General features: G+C 36.6%; 1 protein-coding gene across 3 annotated transcripts in view; it reads right to left on the bottom strand.

Moving 5' to 3' along the window:
• Positions 1-15896, bottom strand: part of HTR4 (5-hydroxytryptamine receptor 4) — a 161247-nt gene that overhangs the window by 18045 nt on the left and 127306 nt on the right. For all 3 annotated transcript variants that reach the window (XM_017875841.1, XM_017875840.1, XM_017875839.1), the window contains one exon: positions 6850-7418. In XM_017875841.1, the coding sequence (XP_017731330.1) occupies positions 6850-7418 (569 nt within the window). The remainder of the gene's footprint in view (positions 1-6849; positions 7419-15896) is intronic.

The raw sequence follows: 15896 nt of genomic DNA, 5'->3' as shown, positions 1-15896 counted from the left end.
TTTATCTGCTCTTCTGCAGTAAAATTTTAAAGTTTCTTTCAATAAAGGTCTTATACTTTTAAAAAACATTTTTTTAAAGGAACTTTAGTTATTGCTTCTGTTTGTTTGTTTGTTTTTTGACGGGGTCTGGCCCTGTCACCTGAGCTGGAGTGGAGTGCAGTGGCAAAGTGGTATTTTTCTTAATTCACATTCTAATTGTTTTGTTCTCATGAGTAGGAAAGTCACAGAGGATTGAATGTTACCTCATACCATCCATCCTTATGAAATATCTTATCACTTTTCACAGTTTACAGTGGATTTTCCTGGAAGATTATTATAATAGATCATATAGATGATTAATAAATAATGAAATAATGGCAGCTTTGCTCTCTTTTTCCAATTTTTATGTAGAATATTTCTTCTTTCCGTTCTTTGGATTTTGTATGTACAATGTTGACCACGAGAGATGATAAGACATCATTGTCTTATTCCTGACTTTAGTAGGAACGCAGCTAATGTTTTATCGTTAGGTTATTTATTTTCTTCTCTGCCACTATGTTCAGTATGGGTTTCCTAGAGTGGGAAAAGTGATTTCCATAAGACTAAGACAGATATTGATGGGTGGGGAAAACACAGCTGCAGAACAAGATTAAGGATGAGACAAGGAGAAAGAGGCTGGCTCCAAATTCCCTGAGAATCTGAGTTTGCACACTTGATAAACCTCTTAGAATTCCACACACTGGCATTTTGCCTCTTTCTAATATATGCATGCAGATAAATTAAAATTGCCCCAAAATATTTATATGATAATAATTCATGTTTAGAAGCTATATTTGGAAGACTATGTAACCTATATGTCTAGACAAATGGTGTCATCATCCAATCAAATGCTTTCTTCACTTCTCTTTGGATCATGGGTTGCATATTTCCAAAGACACTTGTCCAACAGAAAATAGTCAGACACAATTGCAGACATCTCTGCTACTGTGTACACTAGTTAGTACAATTTTAGTAACCAAAACCCTCTAAGAATGTCTTTCAAAAGCATATTTTATTTCAATCGGCTACCCATTTGCTTATTTAATAATAAAATTACATGTAAATCAAAAGGCCAGAAGGATAGACCAACCGTGGGAGACCTATGACTCTAAACCATTGAGGTCAGGCTTGGCTGTTTCTAATTCAACTTGGAAAAGTAAAATTCCATTCTGTCAAAAAGACTTTAAAGGAAAGAGGTCCCACAATATCAGAATGTTGTCATGAACTGGGTCTTCCCAATGTGAATCTTGTAGACTAAGTTCTCTGCACCTTTTAGGATCTAAGGGAAGATTTAACAAACAAAACCTAATTTTTGATTTTGAGTATTTTAATCCTTCATAAATCTGAAGAGAATCAGGAAGACATCTCATCAGCAAAAAATGTATCAATCAATTGATCATCTACTGTTATACAGATACTGTGTTAAAGACTATGCGGTTCCTAGAGAAGAGGAAGCCATAGTTTCTCCCCTCAAGGAATATTTGATGTGACAGGAATTAAATAAGTATACAATTTAATTAAATAAATTAAATTAAATTGTATACTCTAAAGCAGTATGAATATCATGAGAAATAGTGCTATAAACAGACCACTGCCATCCAGTAGAAGTGGAGAAGAACAAGTGCCCAAGTTGAAGAAATGTGAAAAAGGTATGTTCTGAAAACCACAGGAAGAAGAGTTTGATCCCAATTCTGAGATGAACTTTTTTAAAATTGATTTTTTATTTGAATAGTCAATGGGTACCCAAAGATAGAAGTCAACAAGTGGTTAATAAGAATAGGCTCATCTGATCTAAGCTTACTTCCTTTTAAAAAATGTGAGTATGAAAATGCCTTCATTTGAAAAAGTTATTAGTCTTCCATGGTTTGTAGGCAAACTAGAGAAATATGAACAAAATGGTAGAGTTGATAGATTAAAAAATGACTCATCAACTTTATCCAAAAAGTCAAGGTTATCATGGAAAGTTGTAATCTTAACTCTGACTCTAAGTGGCAGGACAAGGCTGAGTTTTGAAGTCAGAAAGAGTTAGGTCTGACTTCCAGCTTCATTGTTTACTACTTGTGTGACTTTGGGCATGCTACTTACCCTAACACTAAATTTTCTCATCTTTAAAATGACAAGGATACTAATACCTTACCTCTTTGAGTCATAAAAATTAGATGCAAATGATGGATTTAGGGCTCTCAAATATAGTAACAAACATTCTTTTCTGGAATAATGTTAGGTTTCATAATCATAATCATTATTATTAATAAAATGGAGGGAGGTCTCTAGTGACCTGTCCAGTACTTTTTAAATGTTTGCCTTGGGTAAGGAAAATCAAAGCATGCTATAAAATTCTAAATTTCATACATGCAGCTAGAAATTTATTTATCTTACATTTTTATGATTTATATTTTGCCCCTATGGTTGAATTTTACGGTTATTTTTATTTAGCTCCATCTCTTCAATACCAGCTGATTGGTTTCTTTTTAAATCCTTAAGCCTGCCCTCTAATATGTTAGTTCTCCCTCAGAGCCACAGAAAAGTGTCTTGATTTAGTAACATGATACAAGATTATTCCATTTATGGAGATAGGGATGACTCAGAAAACTTGTGGTTGGAGGGTGAGATAGTTTGGATGTTCATCCCCTTCAAATCTCATGTTGAAAAGTAATCCCCAGAGTTGGAAGTTGGGTCTAGTGGGAGGTGTCTGGGTCATAGGGGTGGAGGTCACATGAATGACTTGGTGCCCTCGTCACAGTAACGAGTGAATTGTCACTCTATTAGTTATCTTGAGATCTGATTGTTAAAAAGAGTCTAGCACCTCACTCCTCTCTTTCTCTCTCTTGCTCCCCGTCTTGCCATGAGACATGTATGAACCCACTTCATCTTCTGCCATGAGTAAAAGCTTCCTGAGGCTTCACCAGAAGCTGAGCCAATGCTAATGCCATGTTTGTACAGCCTGTACAGCCATTAGAAAAATAAACCTCTTTTCCTTATAAATTACCCAGCCTCAAGTATTCATTTACAGCAACACAAAATGGGCCAATACAGGGGGTAAGAGTATAGAGCTAATAATTCTGTTTTGGTTGCATTACATTTAAGATTTCTAAGAGATACCTATATGGGGTTGTCAAGGAAGCAAATTGGATCTCTTCTCTGGATCTCAGAGGAGTGCTATGTCCTGGAGATATTGATCAAAGAGAGAACTGACAGCATGAAGATTGTATATAAAGTTATAGATAGTGAATATATAAAGTAAGAGCATAGTCTGAGAAGAGTATCAGGAGCCAAGTCCTGAAGAACTCCAACAGTTTGAGGCCAGAGAGAGAGAAAGAGCCTCTAAAAGAGACTGGGAAAAAGTTGCTGATGAGTTAGCAGGAAAACCAGGAAAGTATGGTATTAAGGAAAATTAATGTAGGAAGTATTTTAAGAAGGAAGCTACGCCAACTCTAAGAGGTCAAGTAAGAATATCTTTTCAAAATTTGAAACTTCTGTAAGTCAAAAGTTAACCAAAGTTAAAAAGTAAGCAGGAGATGGGGAGGTGTATTTGCCAATTCTATGACACAGGATGAATATACAAAATATAACAAAGAACATCCAGAAATGTATAAGAAAAATACAGCAAAGCTGTCACAAAAAGGGCCAAACACATAAAGATGCAGTTTATATAAGAATACATATAAATAGTATATAACTAATTTAAAAGAGGTTCAATCTGACAAATCACTGGGTAATGCAAATTAAATGATATGGCAATTATGTTTGCACCAACCTAATATTTTTTAATCAAGAAAATATTAAAGATTGATAATATTCAACTTTGGTGAGGAGAAGGAGTAGAGGATACTCGATACTTTCACACTTGTAGATGAGAATGCAAATTGTTACAGTGTGCTAGGATGCCAATATTATTGTAAACGTAAAAATTTTAAATGAGCATACCTGTCAATACAGTAATTTCGTTTTTGGTAGCTATCTGAAAGAAATTCTAGCACATGCATCAAGAAATGTGTTCAAGAACATTAAAAACAGTACAACTTGCAATGACAAATAATTGGAAATAGTTACATGCCCACTAATAGCAAATAATTAAATAAATTTTAATATGTATTTTTAGTACAGAAGATTATAGAACAGCTAAAACAAATCAGTTAGAGCTATATTTTCCCCAGGGAAAATATCTTCAAAATGTATTGTTAAAGGATAAAAAAACAAGATGTAGAAAAGTACATATAAAATAATCCTATTTACATAAAGTGAGAAAGAGTTATGATATTTCTATGGTTTTTGTGAGTGTTTGTAAATACATTGAAACGATCAGCAGACTAATGTTAACTATTGTCTCTGAGAATAAGGGTAGGATTAGCAGGATAAAAGCTGATACTTATTTTCATTGTTTCGGTTTTATATTTCTTGAATTCATCTGAATTTGCTGATGATCTACTTGTGGGATTTTAAGAAAATGCAAAACTGTCTCAGTTCTGTTAAGTTAGAACAATTGATCAGAAGAATTAATTTTATAATCTGTTAATTCATCAAGAGTTTAAGTTCCTATTACATATCAGACAATATGAAGAGTATTTGCTATATAGCAGTGAATAAAATAGGCAGAATTCCTGTCCTTTGTAAGATTTACCCTCTAGCGGATGCAGGTTTCAACTATTCTGTATAGGCTACCCTTACTCTTATAAGATTCTCCACTCCTGCAGTAAAACATCACAGATCAACTTCCTGCACTTTTCATGACCTCATGAAGAAATTTATGGAAGACTGTAATCCCAGCACTTTGGGAGGCCAAAGCAGGCGGATCACGAGGTCAGGAGATCAAGACCATCCTGGCTAACATGGTGAAACCCCGTCTCTACTAAAAATACAAAAAAATTAGCCAGGCATGGTGGCGGGCGCCTGTAGTCCCAGCTACTCGGGAGGTTGAGGCAGGAGGATAGCGTGAACTGGAGAGGTGGAGCATGGAGTGATCTGAGATCGCTCCACTGCACTCCAGCCTGGGTGACAGAGCGAGACTCCGCCTCAGAAAAAAAAAAAAGAAAAGAAATTTGTGGAAGAAAATATGGAGTGTACATCCATATGCCATCTCTAAATTCTCTTTGCTTTACAGTCATCCTGCAGATTACCAGACACAGCAGGATTTTAACAATACATCTTATTTAGTAAAATAGGCTTGCTTGGGCTGCCCTAGAAACTCCCAAACTCTCTATGAAAAAAACCATCAACTACTAAACAACTGACTTAGCAAATGTATTACCAGAGCGTACACTGTTTGTAAGTTGTCAACAGCCTGTACTTAGGCAACTGCTAGCTTAAATAGCTAAAACTATTTGGCACCCACACAGAAGTTCTTGTACACACACATTACGGTTGAATTCTTTCTATGACACTCATGAAGGCATAATAATTAAGAGAGAATGTCAGTTTCTAGGTGTATCCTTTGGGGCCTTTCCACCAGCTGAAACCACAACATCATGCTAGGCTTTAGATACAAATCTGCCTACACTTGTAGCAAAAATTGGAATTCTTGCTCTGAGCAGCCTCTGAGGCACAGCATTTATGTTTTATAGCAATTCTTATTTTTCTTTTCTTCTTTTCTTACACAGGCAAATGAAAATATCCCCCAATTTTCAGCTGCCAGAACAGCTGAATACTAATCATCATCAGAAAAATTAAATGCTTGTCTCAAAGAAGGAACTACTCCTTAGAAATTCCTGTACATCTCAGGGCAAAGAAAAAAATGTCATTGGCAATCCAGTTTTGCTACAGGATGAATGTACTTATCACACATAGCTTTGCATAGCTGAGAACAATTCTAGCCCAGGGTGACCAGAAAAGTCTCAGGGTTTAGAAAGAGGTACCATAACTAGACACTGAACATTCACCTCCCAAGGTCACTCCCACCTCCATCCACCTATGTGACCTTGGGGAAAAAAAATCAATCGACTTCCCTGCCTTTTCCTCCATGTCTCAAATTCTTAGGAAATACTGTTCTGTGTTCTGTGAAGCCTTCCCTGAGCTTCTTAAGCCAAATCAGCTTCCTTTCTACCCCAATTCTAGATCGCCCATACGTCCGTTATATCTCATGGTATTACTGTCGTATATTTATTATGGTATGTATTTTAGTTTATCATGTTATTTATGGCCATCTTAGGTTTTCAGGCACTACGTTATTACTATTCGTCCTAATATTAATAAAATTTTTAATACCATTGTGAGTGCTTACTGCATGTCATGCCCTATATGAATATATTATCTCTACTCATCACAAAACCCACATGAGATGAGAATTAACATTATTACAATTTTTTAAAGGTGAGGAAAGTAAAACCACGAAAGACTATGCAGATGGCTAGTAAGAGCACTGAGAATCAAGACAAAACCTATTTTACTTTAAAATCCATGCTTTTAACCACTACTCTAAAGTACCACCTTTAAATAATAATAGATAACATTTACTAAAGACTTGTTAAGTGTCAGGCTCTGTACCGTGCACTCCACATACACTAGCTAATTTGATTCTCATAAAAACTCTGGGATGTAGATATAGTAATTATTATCTTAAGTTTTCAAAAATGAAATTGAGGTTAATAATGTTTAAATGACCTGCCCAAGGTCACAGAACTCTGGGAACTTGATTTGAATTCAAGTCAGTGTCCCTCCAGAGCCTGAGGTCTTAACCACTACTGTATTCCATGACCAGAGAGTAGAAGCTTTTATAATCTTGGCAAACTCTATGCAGTTTTCAGGGATAACCCCTCTGGAAACAGAAAACTGGAGCATTACCCCTTCTGAGTAATACAAATCAACCAAATTGATGAACTCCCATAGTATACTCACCTTAGTACATGTGTGGATCCGTTAATGGTTGTGGTTGAACAAGGGACAGTCTGGCCCAGAATGGAAGGTCTTCGGTAGCGCTCATCATCACAGCAGAGGATGATGAGGAAGGCACGTCTAAAAGACTTATTCAAGAAGGCGTAGAGAAAAGGGTTCAACCCGGAATTGATATAGCCGAGCCAGAGGAAAGCGGTCCACACCTGCCCAGGGACACTGTAGTCTATGAAAGGATCCACGATATTGGTGACAAAGAATGGTGCCCAGCAGAGGCAGAAGCAGCCCATGATGATGCACAGGGTCTTGGCTGCTTTGGTCTCTGTCCTCATGCGGTGAGTGCTATGCTGGTCTGCCGACTGAGGCCTGCTCTCAGAGGAGGCGCCTGCCCGTTGTAACATCTGGATCTGGTGGGCATGCTCCTTAGCTGTGACATAGATGCGGTAATAGGCCAGCACCATGAGGAGAAATGGGATGTAGAAGGCCACCACAGAGCAGGTGATGGCGTAGGGCTTGTTGACCATGAAGACACAGTATGTAGAGTTAGAGTTCTGATTGAACTTCCTCTTTTCTATCTGAGAGTTGGAGGGAGAGAGGAAATGATGAAAGGAGGTAAAATGGAAAGAAAAGTGAAAAGAAGTGGGAAAATGGGGAAGAGTGTAAGAAAAGAAAAAGGGAAAACAAGAAAATGGAAGATTGGAAGATAAAAAGAAGGGGAAGAGAACAGGGAAAGAAAATGGGAGAATAAAGGAGTAAAGGGGAAAGGAAAGGGAGAAGAAAATGTATCAGCAAAGCTTTGGTTTTCTTATACGCCTACAACACAAAGAACCTCGATGATAGAAAAGGAACATGATCATATCCCAGGGCTCAGAGAACTTAGCTGTACAAGAGAGGCTGAAGGCTCCAGGACAGAAGAGAAATAAAATAGAGACAGAATCATTTATTACATTTACCCAACCAGTAGTGAAATTCTGCCTCTATTCTCCCTTCCCTGTCTTCTTGCATGTAACAGACCAGTGTCTCTTAACAGGATGCCTGTAGATCAGTAACATTAGAGTCACCCGCACTATATCTTATAAGTGCAGATTTCTGTCCATTCCCTACTGCCACGCCTCCACTTTCATCCCTGGAAGATCTACTGATTCTAAATTTTTGGGCAATGAAGCTCAGATATATGCATTTTAAGCAAGTTTTTTCCAATAATTCTAAAGTTCGTTAACATTTGAGTACCATTGCTCTCTATACCATCATAAACTTAGCTCTTTGGGGGAATGCCATGGGGCACTTTTCTGGAACCATTTTTCTACTTATTGAATTCCCTGATGAAGGTTTGTCTCATTTAGATAACACAGAGTAACAGCCTGTGTTATAGTGTAACAGCCTGTGTTTTAGTGTAACAGCCAAGAGGGGCCTTAGGGTTTGGGGGAAAGGAAGGGTAGATATTTTAATGGGAGAAAAGAATATAAAGATTGGATAGGGCAAGGTCATGAGGGACTTTGGAACCTAACCAGAGTGAGAACCTAGACAACACTCAATGCTTCAACTTACTCTCCTCCCAGTCTCTCCTGAACCCACTTCATTTAGGTGTTCACCCTAATCACTCCATTGAAAATGCTCTGGTCAAGGCTATCAATGACCTCTATGCTGCCATTCCTCCTTTTAAATGAGCCATCTACACCTTTGACATAGCTGAATCCTCCATCCTTCTTTTTTCGAATATTTTATTGAACCAAAATACATATAAAGTACATAAAGTGTATACACATGTGAATCAATTATTACATAGTAAATATGACTGTGTAATTCTTGTTCAAATCAAACTATAGAATATTATCGACAACCCAGCAGCCTTCCACATGCCTTCTCCTTGTCATTAATATGCCCAAACATAGCCACTTATCTTTATCATCATAATGTAATTTTATTTGTTTTCCAACTAAGTATCAAGATAATAAAACACACAATCTGTATCTCCTTTAACTTAATATTGTATCACTCACATTATTGCGTGTACAAGTAATTTATTCTTTTTCATTGTTGTATACTATTGCATTAAGGAATAAACTACAATATTACATATTCCAATATTGACAGAAATTTGAGTCATTTTTGGGTTTGTGCTATTTTGCATAAAACTGTTAGGAATATTCTTGTACAAGCTTGTGTGTGTGTGTGTGTATGTGTGTGTGTGTGTGTGTGTGTATTTTCATCTGTCTTAGGTATATACCCAGGACTGAAATTGCTGTATCATAGCTTGGGTATATACAGCCAAATGGTTCCCAAAGGGACTGTATCAATTTATATTCCCACCATGAGAGCTGGAGAGTTCCAGTTACTCCACATGCTCACCAACATTTGGAATTTATTGTCAGTATTTAGTGGTATCTCATTGTGGATTTGTTGGTGATGTTGGTAGTTTATTTGATTACATAAGTAAAATATTCCATGTGTTTTTGACTCTTTCCATTGGTTTAGATTAGGATTTGTCTTATGTTTTGTTACTGAAAAGTGTCCTGGGCATCCATATCCACATAATTATAGTGCATTGACATCACTTCTTTTGGAAAGCATGTGAGACTGAGTTTCTGCATCTGTTTCATGATTAGCACTCTGGTTCCTTCAATGGGACGAGAGCACTGCCTTCATAATGTTAAAATATTGCCTACATCTTGTCGGTCCCAATTCTTGCAGCTGTATCTTCAGTTTCAATCCGAGTAAGTTGCCTCCAATTCTCAGTGTGCCCTGTTCTCTGCATCTTTGTTCCCTGTTTACTATGTCCTGGCTATTTCTTTGTAATTTTAAATTAAATCAAGTAAACTTGAATCAAATTTAAGTTCATCACAACCCTTCAGGTTCTTATTGCAGTTTTACTGTGCATTTCCTGAGAACTAATAATGTTAATCACTGTTTTGCCCTTTCGATATCCTCTCTTTTGAATTGATTTTTCAGGTATTTTCCCGTTTTAAAAATTAACTTGTGACTCTCTTTCTTATTGATTTTTAATATAATAGTTCTTTTATATTCTAGATGTCCTTTGTCAGATTTATGTGTTGCAAATATATCACTCTGTGGCATGGCTTTTCACTCTAGTATCTTTTGATAGAAAGAAGTTCTGAAAGAACCTATACTTTTGGTTAGTACTTTCTGTATCTTGTTTCTGAAATCTTTGTTTACTCCTAAGTATAAAGATACTGGCCGGGCGTGGTGGCTTACACCTGTAATCCCAGCACCTTGTGAGGCTGAGGTAGGCAAATCACTTGAGGCCAGGAGTTTAAGACCAGCCTGGCCAACAAGGCAAAACACTGTCTTTATTAAAAATACAAAAATTAGCCAGGCGTGGTGGGGTGGCTGAGGTCCTAGAATCGCTTGAACCCAGGAGGCAGAGGTTGCAGTGAGCTGAGATCACACCACTGCACTCCAGCCTGGGTGACAGAGTAAGGCTCGGTCTCAAAGATATTGTCAAGAGATGTAAAGACATTCTTTTACATGATCACTTAGCATATCATTATTGTGTTAATTTTTATGTCTTTTTTTTTTTTTTTTTTTTTTACAGGGTCTTGCTCTGTTGCCCAGGCTGGAGTGCAGTCATGGTCACTACAACCTCTGACTCTCAGGCTCTAGCAGTTCTCCCACCTCAGCTTCCCTAGTAGCTGGGACTACAGGTGTGGGCCACCACACCCAGTTAATTTTAAAATATTTTTTGTAAAGACAGGGTTTCATTGTGTTGCTCAGACTGGTCTCAAACTCTAGGCTCAAGCTATCAGCCAGTCTCAGCAGCCCAAAGTGCTGGGATTACAGGCATGAGCCACTGTACCTGACCAGTTATTATGGTTAATTCTTCTACCCACCTGAAATTATTTTTTCTGTATGGTATGATATACAAAATATGGATATTCAATTGATCCCTGTAGCATGTATTGAATGGATTATCTTTTCCTAGTTGCACTGTGGTGTAACCTTGGTCACAAATCAGGGGACTGTATATGCATATGGCTCCATGTTTGGATTTCCTATTTGTTCTTTTGAGTTGTCTCTCTCTGCACATACTGTTTTAACTTCTATAACTTCTTAGACATCTGGTTATAAAAGTCTTTGAACTGTGGTTTCTTTTCTTGAAGACTCTTGGATAATCTTTTATCTCAGTATTTCCATAGAAAATTTAAATTAATGTCTCAGTTTCCATAAAAATCTTCTAGAATTTTGATTGGAGTGAGAGTAAAATGATCAAGGGAAACTGACATCTTTACAATGTTAAGTCTTCGAATTAACTAACATGGTAATTCCTTCCGTTTGTCTTTTTAAGTATATTTCAATAATACTTTTTAATTTTATAATTTTCTTTGTGTCTTACACATCTTTTGTTAGTTTGTTTCTAAGTATTTTATGTTTTATTCTATTGTAAATGGTACCATGCTAAAATTCTTGTTCCTAATTGTTGCTAATAGGCAGAACTTGGTGAGGCTTTTTATTGTAAGCTGGCTGTGTATTCAGCAACTTTGCTAAGTAAGATATCAACTAATATTTCATCTTTACATCCTTTTGAATTTTCTCCAGGAAATACTCATATGATCTGCAAATAATGGCAGTTACAATTTTTTCTCTTTCCAATCCTAATATCACTTTCTCTTGTTTTATTGAGCTTGATAGGACCTCCCATCTGATTTCAAATAAAAATGAGAGTAGTTGACACCTTGTTGCACTCCCAGCTTTAGGGGATGCGCCTTCAATAATTTACTAAGTATGATATTTGCTATAAATTGTATGTCAACACCCTCTACTTGATTAAGGAAATTACCTTCCATTCTTGGTTTGATGAGATTTTTAAAAAATCATGAATGGGTATTGAATTTTGTCAAAGCATTTTTGGCAGTAACAAAACGAACATGTGGGTTTTCTCCCCTTTCTTTTACTGATGCAATGAATTACATTGATTGCATTACAATTCCTGGAATAAGTCATATTTATACTGGACCCTGTGACACACTAGTATTTTTCTTAAGGATTGAAGGACTTTTCCACCAACTGTGAACACTGCCTGCTGACAGGTCTTAGTCATCAACCTCTAGAAATAGCTCTTGACTGAAGACAGCTGCTTAACCCAATGTCACTTACCCTTCTTGGCATCCATCTGCATCCAGTGTGAATATACATATGCATGAAGATATGAAGAATATACACCTATATGATATACTCTCAAACATGCTATTTTATTCCTGTACATATTCAGCATCTTGTTTTATAGACTATTATAAGGTTTTCATGTATTATCCTCTTGAATTCATATTTTTATCATCATAAAATATTTCTACATCAAGAAATATTACTTTCTTTAAATTTTATTCTATCACTTATAACAGTAGAGTAACACCAGCTTTCTTTGAATTATCACTTGCATAGTGTATGTATTTCTATTATTTTATTTTCAATTTTTCTGTCACTTTATTTTAATGGTGCTCTCTTAAAAGCAGCATATGTTTGTATTTTGTTTTGATGCAGTCTGACAACTTTGTCTTTTAGCATCTATTCTTTAAATAAATTAATATTTAATACAATTACAAATTCATTTAGGTTTGTCTATGATCTTACTGTTACCTATTAACATTTTCTGTTTCTTCTTTCCTTGTTTCCATATTTATTGCTCATTTTCAGAATAACACTTGTTTATATTAACACATTACCTCTCTTTCTATTAGCTTATTGGATATATATTCTTTTATTATCTTTATTTTAGGGGCTACAACTCATTACAGTCTATTTCATACATTTGCCATTTCCTTGGCAATGCAAAGATCCCAAACAGTCCATCTCCATTTACCTGCCCCACAACTGCCTTTTATGCTATTGTTTTCATGCATTTTAATCCTACATATATTTGAAGACCCACAAGACATTAATGTTATTGTTATTTTAATAGTCAATGTTCTCTTACACTATCCACATATTTATCATTTCCAGTGCTCTGCACTCTGTCTTGTGTTATGGTGCTTCTATCTGGGATTATTTTCTTTTAGACTGAAAAATTCTCATTTTAGTCACAGTATAAAACCTGGTGTGGAAAAATTCCCTTCGTTTTGTTTGCCTGAAAATCATCTTGTCTTAACATCATCTTAATTTTTAAAGCATATTTTCACTGGGTATGGAATTTTAAGTTGTAGATTTTCACCAAGTCATTCCATTGTCTTCTCACTTCTTTCATTTTATTACATGGTCAGCTGTAAGTCTTCTTTTCCCTGTTAAATTTAATTTATCATTTTTCTCTAATTACCTTTGAGATTTATCAACTTGTCTTTGATTTTCAACAATTTTTAAAAAGAATTTTCTAGATATCGTTTTCTTCTTTATTTAACCTGCTGGGGCTTTGTGGAGTTTCTTGAATCTGTGACTGATGGCTTTTATCTTTTTGGAAAATTCTTAGGCACTATTTCTACTAATATTACATCTACCCATTCTCTCTCTCTTCAAATAGAATACTAATTATATGGACATTAGAAATTTTCTGTATTTTATATATATATATGTAATATACATATACACATATACATAAAAGTATATATATGGACACACAAATATATTCTGATATGATACATATATACATACATATCAGAATGGTCTGTAATAAAATTTTATCCATTTATCTCTATCTGCTTCAATCAATATTTTATTACAAGTTTATGGTGTAACATCCTCTTGAATTGATATTTTTATCATCATGAAAAATGACATCATCTAAATTCCAGTTTACTACAAGTGTTCTCAGATATGTCAAATCTACTATTAATCATTATACTTATTTATTTCAGTGTATTTATTAGTTGCAGTATTTCCATTCAATTCCCCCATCCCTTTTTTTTTTTTTCTTTTTTTTTTTTTTTGAGACTAGGTCTTGCTCTGTCCACCCAGGCTGGAGTGCAATGGCACAGTCTCAGCTCACTGCAACCTCTGCCTCATGGGTTCAAGCAATTCTTCTGCCTCAGTCTCCTGAGTAGCTGGGACTAAAGGTGCATTCCACCATGCCCAGCTAATTTTTGCATTATTAGTAGAGATGGGGTTTCACCATATTGACCAGGCTGGTCTTGAACTCCTGACCTTGTGATCTGCCCACCTTAGCCTCCCAAAGTGCTGGGATTACAGGTGTGAGCCACCATGCCCAGCCAAAAATTCCCTTTTTTTTTTTTTTTTTTTTTTTTTTTTTTTTGTGGTAGATGCTCATTGTCTAATTACTGCATTATCTAGATTGCCTATGAGACTGTTTCCGTTGTCTTTCTATATTTGTGGTTTTTGGCCATTTAGTCTTGCTTCCTACAAGGTCTGGTGACTTAATTAAAGGACAGACATTATGCATAAAAAAAGTACAGGTACTCTGGATGGTAGTAGCCTTCCCACAACTCGATGTATCCTGGGACCAATTTTAAAGCAAGTGCCTTACAACTTCCTTATGGAATATATATCCCTGCTAATGAATCCAGACCATAGATTTTGATCTTCATTATAAGTTTAGTATGTCAAAGCTGGAGGACTCTTAAAGATTAGTATCTAGACAGAGAGATGGTTAATTTTATGTGTTAACTTGACCAGGCATGGGGTACCTACACATTTAGTCAAGCATTATTCTGGGTGTGTCTATGAGGACATTTTTGGATGAGATTAACATTTGAATCAGTAGACTGCCAATCACCAGTCACCTGCCACCAGTGCAGGTGAACCTCATGCAATCCATTGAAGGCTTGAATAGCAGGGAACTCATGCTGCCTTACTGCCTTCAAGCTGTGATATAAGTTTTTTCCTGCCTTTGGACTCAAACTAAAACATTGGCTCTGCTGGGGCTCTAGTGTCCCTGCATTTGGACAGGACCTACACTATTGGCTCTCCTGGGACTCTAGCTTGCTGACTGCAGATCTTGGTACTGGTAAACCTCCATAATCACATGAGCCAATTCCTTACAGTATCTCTCTCTTTCTCTCTCTCTCTCTCTCTCTCTCTCTCTCTCTCTCTACACAGACACACACACACACACAGACACAGACACACAGACACACACACCCACCCATTAGTTATGTTTATCTGGAGAACCAATACACAGGGATTGGAATAATGCCTGGCATATGTTGCATGGCATCCTAGATCCCTGGTAGACCTTCTTCTCCATTGAGAACGAATGGATCTTCTCATCACAGTGCTTCACCAAGTGAGACAGTTCAGAGCTGGGCTCAGGGCTTAGTTCTCTCAACTTCTAGCCTGGAGGTCTCTTCATTCCCCAGCAGCCTCTACCCACATGATATATATTCTTCAGGTCCATGTCAGCTGATATGGTTTGGCTGTGTCCCCACCCAAATCTCATCTTGAATTGTAGCTCCCATAATTCTTACATGTTGTGGGAGGGACATAATGGGAGATAATTGAATTATGGGGTGGTTTCCCCCATACTTTTCTCATGGTAGTGAATACATCTCACGAGATCTGATGGTTTTATAATAGGAAACCCCCTTTGCTTGGCTCTCATTCTGTCTTGTCTGCAGCCATGTAAGATGTGCCTTTTGCCTTCCACCGTGATTGTGAGGCTTCCCCAGGCATGTGGAACTGTGGGTCCATTAAGCCTCTTTTTCTTTATAAATGACTCAATCTGGGGTTTGTCTTTATCAGCAGTGTAAAAATGGACTAGTGCATCAGCCTTATAGACTCTCCACATAAAATGGAATAAAGACCTTTTGGGGCAAATGACATGCCTCAGGCCCTGGAGTCTAAGCTTGGAATACTTGTCCAGTTATTTACAAGCTGTGTGACATTGGGCATGTTACTTAACCCTAACCTACATAAGCTTGTGAGCCTGGGTTTTCTCATCTGAGAAATGGGGGAAATAACTATACTTTCCACACAAGGAGGTTTTCAAGATTGTATATAAAGTATTTAGCATACTCTGGCATACAGCTATGTTAAAGAAAAAATTATTCATGACATTTGTTAAAGCAGTAAAGCAGACTTTATTCAGGACTATCAACATAGGTTATAGCGACTACTGTGATGGGGTTTTGTAGTAGAAGAGAGAGATTGAAATA

The sequence above is a fragment of the Rhinopithecus bieti genome, unplaced genomic scaffold (genome assembly GCF_001698545.2).
Source record: "Rhinopithecus bieti isolate Rb0 unplaced genomic scaffold, ASM169854v2 scaffold_7673, whole genome shotgun sequence".
Taxonomy (NCBI): Eukaryota; Metazoa; Chordata; class Mammalia; order Primates; family Cercopithecidae; genus Rhinopithecus; species Rhinopithecus bieti.
This window is presented reverse-complemented; position numbering and strand designations above follow the sequence as displayed.